The 11,395-nt window shown below is 55.8% G+C and overlaps 2 protein-coding genes across 3 annotated transcripts; both read right to left on the bottom strand.

Annotated features, from left to right (window-relative positions):
- Window positions 1–388: 388 nt before the first annotated feature.
- Window positions 389–8,302, bottom strand: INKA1 (inka box actin regulator 1). Of its 2 annotated transcripts, none has more exons than XM_073645210.1 (2): window positions 8,091–8,302; window positions 389–1,325 (listed from the first exon to the last, which is right to left on the bottom strand). In XM_073645210.1, exons 1-2 carry the CDS (start codon window positions 8,127–8,129, stop codon window positions 459–461), a joined length of 906 nt encoding a protein of 301 aa, XP_073501311.1. In that variant the 5' UTR covers window positions 8,130–8,302; the 3' UTR covers window positions 389–458. The 2 variants fall into 2 exon arrangements, with proteins under 2 accessions (XP_073501311.1, XP_073501310.1); XM_073645209.1 differs by lacking the exon at window positions 8,091–8,302 and adding an exon at window positions 2,553–2,763 and having other exon boundaries at window positions 409–1,325.
- LOC141156634 (uncharacterized) lies at window positions 1,451–2,736 on the bottom strand. The gene is made up of 3 exons (XM_073642824.1): window positions 1,815–2,736; window positions 1,523–1,754; window positions 1,451–1,454 (listed from the first exon to the last, which is right to left on the bottom strand). Exons 1-3 carry the CDS (start codon window positions 2,734–2,736, stop codon window positions 1,451–1,453), a joined length of 1,158 nt encoding a protein of 385 aa, XP_073498925.1.
- Window positions 8,303–11,395: the final 3,093 nt, after the last annotated feature.

Below are 11,395 nucleotides of genomic sequence, written 5' to 3'. Positions count from 1 at the left end.
TCATGTGATCAACATGGTGACCAGTGCGGTGAGCGATCGTGGAGCCTATGTGTCATACAGTGCCCCCCTGAACCATCTATGGCGCCGTCCCGCTGACAGTCCGCCTCCCGGCTGAACACAAGGACCGCTTGTCCCTCTGCAGATAAAAGGCGGATGATCTACTCCTGTCCAGGACTCCTCCTTCTCACAGCTGCAGGTTTGTTACATTGCATCCATTGTGAACAATCCAGACTGATACAGTGTAACAAACCATCAGGATGGAGAGAGTAGTGCTGCCCTGACACACTGTAACGAAGCTGCCACATTGCATAGTTTGTGTCGACTTCACCGCACGGACGCAGAAATTGGCGAAGACGTCTCATCGAATATAAATGGTTTAATATAAAATAGTTATAAAAATATAATAATAATAATAATAATAATAATAGTTCTGTCCAGGATAAGATGGCCGCCTCCGCCTAGAGCCGTCCGTCGCTGCATATGATTGGCTGCCGACTGCGGCAATGTAAGAGGCCGGACGAGGCCTCCGCAATGTCCGACAGCGACTGGTGGTAATAGGCGGAGAGCGGCCGGCAGCCGAGCTGGGGGCAGGACAAGCGCTTCACGGCCTCCTGCTCGGGTGGGCCGCGCGGCCGCGACATATTCCCCAGGTGTTTCTTCACGTTACCGGACAGACTGACCAGGAAGCCGTGCGGCTTGTGTAACCAGCGCGTCCGCCGCTCGTCCTCAGCGCCATTTTCCGGTAAGTCCATCCACTGTTTAACCAAATCAGCAAAACTGTTGTCCCCCAGAACCAGCGGCTGCCGACTGCGACTCTGGGACAGCAAACACCCCGTCCAGTCCTGCGAGCCGCCCCCCACGGCGATGCCCCCCCACTGCTCAAGGCAAACATCTGATGTGGATTTTGGGCGGATTCTCCCCGGTCTGGAGCGCAGCAGCCCTCCGGAGGTCAGCCGTGAACATGGCGGCTGGATGTGTCTACGCAGGACTGGGGGGGGCTGCACCGGTTCCTCATCTTCCATGTCCTCGTCCTCCCCCCGCAGCGAGCTCCCTGACACCTCCGAGTAGCCGGAGTCCCATTCTAGGCCGCGCTGGCCGCAGCCCCCCGGAGAGACGTCGCTGGGCAGATCCACGCAGCAGGCGGAGTCCGCCTCAGATAAGTCCGAGGTGCGATGTGAGGAGCGGATGTCGCGCTTCAGAGGTCGGCGGGCCGGAGGCGCAGAAGATTCCTCGGCAGACGCGGGGGACGAGCGTTTCAGGTCCTGCAACACGCGGAGCATGCAATCCATCTGCCCAGACGGCGCGGAGCCGGAAACCTTCACGCACTGCAGAGAGACGGAAAAAGAGGTGAGAACAGGGACCCCGAATATACACAGACTGCACCCCACCAATACCTATATACAGGGGCTGCACCCCACCAGTACCTATATACAGGGGCTGCACCCCACCATTACCTATATACACAGACTGCACCCCACCATTACCTATATACACGGGCTGCACCCCACCATTACCTATATACACGGGCTGCACCCCACCAATACCTGTATACAGGGGCTGCACCCCACCAGTACCTATATACAGGGGCTGCGCCCCACCAGTACCTATATACACAGACTGCACCCCACCAATACCTGTATACAGGGGCTGCACCCCACCAGTACCTGTATACAGGGGCTGCACCCCACCATTACCTATATACACAGACTGCACCCCACCAATACCTGTATACAGGGGCTGCGCCCCACCAATACCTATATACAGGGGCTGCACCCCACGAATACCTATATACACAGACTGCACCCCACCAATACCTATATACAGGGGCTGCACCCCACCAGTACCTATATACACGGGCTGCGCCCCACCATTACTTATATACACGGGCTGCGCCCCACCAATACCTATATACACGGGCTGCACCCCACCAATACCTGTATACAGGGGCTGCACCCCACCAGTACCTATATACAGGGGCTGCGCCCCACCAATACCTATATACACAGACTGCACCCCACCAATACCTATATACAGGGGCTGCACCCCACCAGTACCTATATACAGGGGCTGCGCCCCACCAATACCTGTATACAGGGGCTGCACCCCACCATTACCTATATACACGGGCTGCGCCCCACCATTACCTATATACACGGGCTGTGCCCCACCATTACCTATATACACGGGCTGCGCCCCACCATTACCTATATACAGGGGCTGCACCCCACCATTACCTATATACACGGGCTGCGCCCCACCATTACCTATATACACGGGCTGCGCCCCACCATTACCTATATACACGGGCTGCGCCCCACCATTACCTATATACACGGGCTGCACCCCACCATTACCTATATACACGGGCTGCGCCCCACCATTACCTGTATACACGGGCTGCGCCCCACCATTACCTATATACACGGGCTGCGCCCCACCATTACCTATATACACGGGCTGCGCCCCACCATTACCTGTATACACGGGCTGCGCCCCACCAATGGCCGCCAAGTCTGAGCCCTGGCGGCCGTACCCCAATAATGCCTCCTCACCCCGACAATGGGCGACTCCTACACCCTTCACGCAGACGCTCAGCGCAGATTTGTTTGGGCGGGAGACGAGCTGAAACACGATGTGGCGGAGCTGGTTTTGGCTGCGGCTGAGTGGGCTACAACACTCCCCAATCCCTGGCACACGCCCGCCAGCAGTGGAGGGGGCACCGCCAGCAGGACGCATAGCCTGAGGCACGAGGCAACCCCCTCCCTGCAGGGAGCAAGCAGAGGCACGAGCCTCACAAAGCATCCAGCCTCAGGGTATGTGGAAGAGGTTCCAGGCCCAAACCACCGCAGCCATGTTAACCCCGTCTCAGCCGGAGGATATGAAGAGGCCGCTCCATCCCCCTCCTGTTTGTTTTGGCTGCAGTTTAACATTTCTCTCCCATCTGCTCCACATCTGCTGCGCCGCTCCCCCGGCTCTGCTATATCTGTGCACGTACTGGTTATAGATATAGCAGAGGCGCAGTGCATTGCGATATCGCCTGCAGTCCTATGTAAAAGCAGCTGCTGAAGTCACATAGTGCCGAGTCACTGATTGTTGGGCTCCTTCCCCAGGGGCCACACTTCTATTAGTCACATCCGGCCCCGCACACATGGTGCCAGGCCCAATATCTCCGCGCTGCGCCCCATGATTCAGTGATGCTGCACCCTCAGACCCTGTGCCAGCCTTGCAAGATGCGACAGGATGGCGGAGGTGAGCCTTCAGGCCTCATGTAGATTGCAAGCTCTTGGGGTCACGAACTGCGTTTCTGCTATTGACCTTAACTGATAAATAAGAAACTGACCAAGGCTGCAGTTCACACACAGCACAGATCACAGTAATGGATGGTCCTGAGGTGTAGAGGAAGATGCACCGTCTGGAAGGACTGGAGAGTGGGGACTGAGGCCGAGCCAAGACGGGAGCAATGATCGAGGCTGAGCCAAGACATGGACTGAGGCCGAGCCAAGACGGGAAGCAATGATCGAGGCTGAGCCAAGACATGGACAGAGGCCGAGCCAAGACGGGGAGCAATGATCGAGGCTGAGCCAAGACATGGACAGAGGCCGAGCCAAGACGGGGAGCAATGATCGAGGCTGAGCCAAGACATGGACCGAGGCTGAGCCAAGACATGGACAGAGGCTGAGCCAAGACATGGACCGAGGCCGAGCTAAGACGGGGAGCAATGATCGAGGTTGAGCCAAGACATGGACCGAGGCCAAGCCAAGACGGGGAGCAATGATCGAGGCTGAGCCAAGACATGGACCGAGGCTGAGCCAAGACATGGACCGAGGCTGAGCCAAGACATGGACCAAGGCTGAGCCAAGACATGGACCGAGGCTGAGCCAAGACATGGACCGAGGCGGAGCCAAGACATGGACCGAGGCCGAGCCAAGACATGGACCGAGGCCGAGCCAAGACATGGACCGAGGCCGAGCCAAGACATGGACCGAGGCCGAGCCAAGACATGGACCGAGGCCGAGCCAAGACATGGACAGACGCTGAGCCAAAACATGGACCGAGGCTGAGCCAAAACATGGACTGAGGCTGAGCCAAGGTGGTGCAATGACCGAGGCTGAGCCTAGACGGGGAGCAATGACCGAGGCTGAGCCTAGACGGGGAGCAATGACCAAGGCTGAGGCATGACACGGACCGAGACTGAGCCAAGACGGAGCAATAACCGAGGCTGAGTCAAGACATGGACCGAGGCTGAGCCAAGACGGTGCAATGACCGAGGCTGAGCCAAGACATGGACCAAGGCTGAGCCAAGACAGGGAGCAATGACCAAGGCTGAGCCAACACGGCGAACAGGGACCAAGGCTGAGCCAAAATCAGGGATCAATATGAGCCAAGACGGGGAACCAGGACCGAGGCTGAGCCAAGACGTAGACCGAGGCTGAGCCAAGACGTGGACCGAGGCTGAGCCAAGACGGGGAGCAATGACCAAGGCTGAGCCATACAGAACAATGACCGAGGCTGAGTCAAGACGGGGAGCAATGACCGAGGCTGAGTCAAGACGGGGAGCAATGACCGAGGCTGAGTCAAGACGGGGAGCAATGACCGAGGCTGAGTCAAGACGGGGAGCAATGACCGAGGCTGAGTCAAGACGGGGAGCAATGACAGAGGCTGAGCCAAGACATGGACCAAGGCTGAGCCAAGACGGAGCAATGACAGACACTGAGCCAAAACATGGACCGAGGCTGAGCAAAGATGGTGCAATGACCGAGGCTGAGCCTAGACGGGGAGCAATGACCAAGGCTGAGCCATGACACGGACCGAGGCTGAGCCAAGACGGAACAATGACCGAGGCTGTGTCAAGACATGGACTGAGGCTGAGCCAAGATGGTGCAATGACTGAGGCTGAGCCAAGACATGGACCAAGGCTGAGCCAAGACAGGGAGCAATGACCAAGGCTGAGCCAACACGGCGAACAGGGACCAAGGCTGAGCCAAGACGGGGAGCAGGGATCAATATGAACCAAGACAGGGAACCAGGACCGAGGCTGAGCCAAGACGTGGACCGAGGCTGAGCCAAGACATGGACCAAGGCTGAGCCAACACAGGGAGCAGGGATCAAGGATGAGCCAAGACGGGGAGAAATGACCGACGCTGAGCCAAGACGGGGAGCAGGGACCAAGGCGGGGAGCAATGACCGAGGCCCAGCCAACACAGGGAGTAATGACCGAGGCTGAGCCAAGGCTGGGAACAATGACTGAGAGGGGAGCAATGACAGAGGCTGAGCCAAGACATGGACCAAGGCTGAGCCAAGACGGAGCAATGACAGACGCTGAGCCAAAACATGGACCGAGGCTGAGCCAAGGTGGTGCAATGACCGAGGCTGAGCCTAGACGGGGAGCAATGACCGAGGCTGAGCCTAGACGGGGAGCAATGACTGAGGCTGAGCCTAGACGGGGAGCAATGACCAAGGCTGAGGCATGACACGGACCGAGACTGAGCCAAGACGGAGCAATAACCGAGGCTGAGTCAAGACATGGACCGAGGCTGAGCCAAGACGGTGCAATGACCGAGGCTGAGCCAAGACATGGACCAAGGCTGAGCCAAGACAGGGAGCAATGACCAAGGCTGAGCCAACACGGCGAACAGGGACCAAGGCTGAGCCAAGATCAGGGATCAATATGAGCCAAGACGGGGAACCATGACCGAGGCTGAGCCAAGACGTGGACCGAGGCTGAGCCAAGACGTGGACCGAGGCTGAGCCAAGACGTGGACCGAGGCTGAGCCAAGACGTGGACCGAGGCTGAGCCAAGACATGGACCAAGGCTGAGCCAACACAGGGAGCAGGGATCAAGGATGAGCCAAGTCGGGGAGCAATGACCAAGGCTGAGCCAAGACGAGGAGCAGGGACCAAGTCTGAGCCAAGACGGGGAGCAATGACCGAGGCTGAGCCAAGATGGGGAGCAGGAACCAAGGCGGAGAGCAATGACCGAGGCCCAGCCAAAACAGGGAGCAATGACTGAGGCTGAGCAAGGACTGGGGAGTAATGACCGAGGCTGAGCCAAGGCTGGGAACAATGACTGAGACTGAGCAAAGATATAGGCCGATGCTGAGTTAAGACGGGAGCAATAACCAAAGCTAAGCCACGACATGGACTGAGGCCGAGCCAAGACGGGGAGCAATGACTGAGGCTGATCCAAGACAGAGAGCGGGGACCGAGGCTGAGGCAAACCGGGGAGTGGGGACCGAGACTGAGCCAAGACAGGGAGCAATGGCCGAAGCTGAGCCAAGTTGAGGAGCAATGACCGAGGCTGAGTCAAGATGGGGAGCAATGACAGAGGCTGAGCAAAGACATGGACCAAGGCTGAGCCAAGACTGAGCAATGACAGACACTGAGCCAAAACATGGACCGAGGCTGAGCCTAGACGGGGAGCAATGACCAAGGCTGAGCCAAGACATGGACCAAGGCTAAACCAAGACAGGGAGCAATGACCAAGGCTGAGCCAACACAGCGAACAGGGACCAAAGCTGAGCCAAGATCAGGGATCAATATGAGTCAAGAAGGGGAACCAGGACCGAGGCTGAGCCAAGACGCGGACCGAGGCTGAGCCAAGACGCGGACCGAGGCTGAGCCAAGACGCGGACCGAGGCTGAGTCAAGACGCGGACCGAGGCTGAGTCAAGACGCGGACCGAGGCTGAGCCAAGACATGGACCAAGGCTGAGCCAACACAGGGAGCAGGGATCAAGGATGAGCCAAGATGGGGAGCAATGACCAAGGCTGAGCCAAGACGAGGAGCAGGGACCAAGGCTGAGCCAACACAGGGAGCAGGGATCAAGGATGAGCCAAGATGGGAAGCAATGACCGAGGCTGAGCCAAGACGGGGAGCAGGGACCAAGGCGGGGAGCAATGACCGAGGCTCAGCCAAAACAGGGAGCAATGACCGAGGCTGAGCAAAGACTGGAGAGTAATGACCGAGGATGAGCCAAGGCTGGGAACAATGACTGAGACTGAGCCAAGAAATAGGCCGAGGTTGAGCTAAGACAGGGGAGCAATAACTGAAGCTAAGCCACGACATGGACTGAGGCTAAGCCAAGACGGGGAGCAATGACCGAGGCCGAGCCAAGACGGGGAGCAATGACCGAGGCTGATCCAAGACAGAGAGCGGGGACCGAGGCTGAGGCAAATCGGGGAGTGGGGACCGAGACTGAGCCAAGACGGGGAGCAATGGCCGAAGCTGAGCCAAGATGAGGAGCAGGGACTGAGGCTGAGCCAAGATCGGGAGCAGGGATTGAGGATGAGCCAAGACGAGGAGCAATGGCCAAGGCTGAGCCAAAACGGGGAGCAGGGACCAAGGCTGAGCCAAGATGGAAAGCAATGACCGAGGCTGAGCCAAGACAGGGAGCAATGACCAAGGCTAAGCGAGGAGAGCAGGGACCGAGGCTGAGTGAAGACAAGGATCCAAGGAGGAATGATCGAAGCTGAGTGAGGATCGGGGACCAAGGAGCAAGGACTGAGGCCGAGTGGGGGCGATGGCTAGACGAGGACTAGAGAGGAGCTACGTTGTAAGAGCAGGACTTGGGAGTCCTGGGAATAGGCTCCTCTCCTGTCTGACACATTCCTCCATCCTGTCCTGACTTGCTGCCTGCTCCGTTCTGTCCCAGCTGGCATTAACCCTCGCAGGGTGAGCAGAGTAGACAATGAGGGGACCCCCAATGGGAGCAGCAACCAGATATAGAGAAGTGTAAGGAGGGGCAGCAAGAAGTGAACCAGGAAACTCAGTCACTTCCTCCTACAGCCTCCACATGTGCCCCCACTCTGTCTGCAGCCTCCACATGTGCCCCCACTCTGTCTGCAGCCTCCACATGTGCCCCCACTCTGTCTGCAGCCTCCACATGTGCCCCCACTCTGTCTGCAGCCTCCACATTCAGCCTCCCTGTTGGTGGCTTCTCCACTGACTGTACACACAGAGAAGCAGCATTTGGTGCAGCACTGGAGATAATACAGGGCGCACAATGATTTAACCCTTTCATTTCCAGCCACATCCTGACACTGAGCAGCGACCAGAATATATTCTACAATGTGATGACCACTAGATACTCACCAGCTGGAGTGGTCTGGGGTCAAGGTGGGGAATCCGCATGCCCCAGACACTCGGAGTGCAGGCTGGGGGTCCAGTCCCACGGTCCAGGCTGGGGGTCCACACTCTCTGCAGGCTCAAGCTGGGGGTCCAGTCCCACGGTCCAGGCTGGGGGTCCACACTCTCTGCAGGCTCAAGCTGGGGGTCCAGTCCCACGGTCCAGGCTGGGGGACCACACTCTCAGCAGGCTCAGGCAGGGGGTCTAGTCCCACGGTTCAGGCTGGGGGTCCAGTCCCACGGTTCAGGCTGGGGGTCCACACTGTCTGCAGGCTCAGCATGGGAGTCCTGCCCCAGGGTTCAGGCTGGGGGTCCACACTCTGCAGGCTCTGGTTAGGGGTCCACACTCTCAGCAGGCTCAGGCTGGGGGTCCACACTCTGCAGGCTCAGGCTGGGGGTCCACACACTCTGCAGGCTCAGGCTGGGGGTCCACACTCTCTGCAGGCTCAGGCTGGGGGTCCACACTCTCTGCAGGACCAGGCTGGGGGTCCACACTCTCTGCAGGCTCAGGCTGGGGGTCCACACTCTCTGCAGGCTCAGGCTGGGGGTCCACACTCTCTGCAGGTCCAGGCTGGGGGTCCACACTCTGCAGGTCCAGGCTGGGGGTCCACACTCTGCAGGTCCAGGCTGGGGGTCCACACACTCTGCAAGTTTCTGTCTTCTGCTCTGAGCTACAACTTTCTGTTCTATCCCTTTACATCCCAAATCAGCCTAGCCCCGCCCCATGTGAAGACAGCCAATCACAGCGCCAGGATCAGACCCCCTGGATTTGGGGTACGTTTTAGAGTAATTTGGAGAAATCTGACCCCGGGGAATAAAGGAGCAGCGCAGGGGGGTCCGCACAGCACAGTTACTGCAGGGGGTCCGCACAGCACAGTTACTGCAGGGGGTCCGCACAGCACAGTTACTGCAGGGGGTCCGCACAGCACAGTTACTGCAGGGGGTCCGCACAGCACAGTTACTGCAGGGGGTCCGCACAGCACAGTTACTGCAGGGGTCCGCACAGCACAGTTACTGCAGGGGGTCCGCACAGCACAGTTACTGCAGGGGGTCCGCACAGCACAGTTACTGCAGGGGGTCCGCACAGCACAGTTACTGCAGGGGGTCCGCACAGCACAGTTACTGCAGGGGGTCCGCACAGCACAGTTACTGCAGGGGGTCCGCACAGCACAGTTACTGCAGGGGGTCCGCACAGCACAGTTACTGCAGGGGGTCCGCACAGCACAGTTACTGCAGGGGGTCCGCACAGCACAGTTACTGCAGGGGGTCCGCACAGCACAGTTACTGCAGGGGGTCCGCACAGCACAGTTACTGCAGGGGTTAAACTCTTCATGTGACGGAAACAGCGGAAAATGAGTAAAAATGTAACAAACAAAAGAACTCGATGGCGGTTAACCCCTGAGTGCCCGGGGCAGTGAGAGCAGTAATTACCGGCGATAATGGGGGAGCGACCCCAGAGCAGATCTCATCGCCCCCCGATCGGCTGTGGAGATCTGAGAGATCAACTCCAACCACTGACACATTGTAACAAGAGACCACCTGTGCGAAGAAGGGAAACATTAACCCTCAATATAAGAAGCTGATGGACGTTATATCAGTACTGGAGCGTTATAAGAGGGTCTGATATCAGTCACATATGATGTAATGTCTGGAGGTTATATCAGTACTGGAGCGTTATAAGAGGCTGATATCAGTCACATATGATGTAATGTCTGGAGGTTATATCAGTACTGGAGCGTTATAAGAGGCTGATATCAGTCACATATGGTGTAATGTCTGGAGGTTATATCAGTACTAGAGCGTTATAAGAGGCTGATATCAGTCACATATGGTGTAATGTCTGGAGGTTATATCAGTACTGGAGCGTTATAAGAGGGTCTGATATCAGTCACATATGGTGTAATGTCTGGAGGTTATATCAGTACTGGAGCGTTATAAGAGGGGCTGATATCAGTCACATATGATGTAATGTCTGGAGGTTATATCAGTACTGGAGCGTTACAAGAGGCTGATATCCGTCACATATGTTGTAATGTCTGGGGTTATATCAGTACTGGAGCGTTATAAGAGGCTGATATCAGTCACATATGATGTAATGTCTGGAGGTTATATCAGTACTGGAGCATTATAAGAGGGGCTGATATCAGTCACATATGGTGTAATGTCTGGAGGTTATATCAGTACTGGAGCGTTATAAGAGGGGCTGATATCAGTCACATATGGTGTAATGTCTGGAGGTTATATCAGTACTGGAGCGTTACAAGAGGCTGATATCCGTCACATATGTTGTAATGTCTGGGGTTATATCAGTACTGGAGCGTTATAAGAGGCTGATATCAGTCACATATGATGTAATGTCTGGAGGTGATATCAGTACTGGAGCATTATAAGAGGGGCTGATATCAGTCACATATGGTGTAATGTCTGGAGGTTATATCAGTACTGGAGCGTTATAAGAGGGGCTGATATCAGTCACATATGGTGTAATGTCTGGAGGTTATATCAGTACTGGAGCGTTATAAAAGGGGCTGATATCAGTCACATATGGTGTAATGTCTGGAGGTTATATCAGTACTGGAGCGTTATAAGAGGGGCTGATATCAGTCACATATGATGTAATGTCTGGAGGTTATATCAGTACTGGAGCGTTATAAGAGGGGCTGATATCAGTCACATATGATGTAATGTCTGGAGGTTATATCAGTACTGGAGCGTTATAAGAGAGGCTGATATCAGTCACATATGATGTAATGTCTGGAGGTTATATCAGTACTGGAGCGTTATAAAAGGGGCTGATATCAGTCACATATGATGTAATGTCTGGAGGTTATATCAGTACTGGAGCGTTATAAAAGGGGCTGATATCAGTCACATATGGTGTAATGTCTGGAGGTTATATCAGTAGTGGAGCGTTATAAGAGGAGCTGATATCAGTCACATATGGTGTAATGTCTGGAGGTTATATCAGTGCTGGAGCGTTATAAGAGGCTAATATCAGTCACATATGATGTAATGTCTGGAGGTTATATCAGTACTGGAGTGTTATAAGGGGCTGATATCAGTCACATATGATGTAATGCCTGGAGGTTATATCAGTACTGGAGCGTTATAAAAGGGGCTGATATCAGTCACATATGGTGTAATGTCTGGAGGTTATATCAGTACTGGAGCGTTATAAGAGGAGCTGATATCAGTCACATATGGTGTAATGTCTGGAGGTTATATCAGTACTGGAGCGTTATAAGAGGGGCTGATATCAGTCACATATGATG

The sequence above is a fragment of the Phyllobates terribilis genome, unplaced genomic scaffold, assembly GCF_046119375.1.
Source record: "Phyllobates terribilis strain yellow unplaced genomic scaffold, ASM4611937v1 Scaffold_8__6_contigs__length_399053987, whole genome shotgun sequence".
NCBI classification, from domain to species: domain Eukaryota; kingdom Metazoa; phylum Chordata; class Amphibia; order Anura; family Dendrobatidae; genus Phyllobates; species Phyllobates terribilis.
Note: the sequence above shows the minus strand (reverse complement) of the source record. Positions and strands in the feature narration are given on the sequence as shown.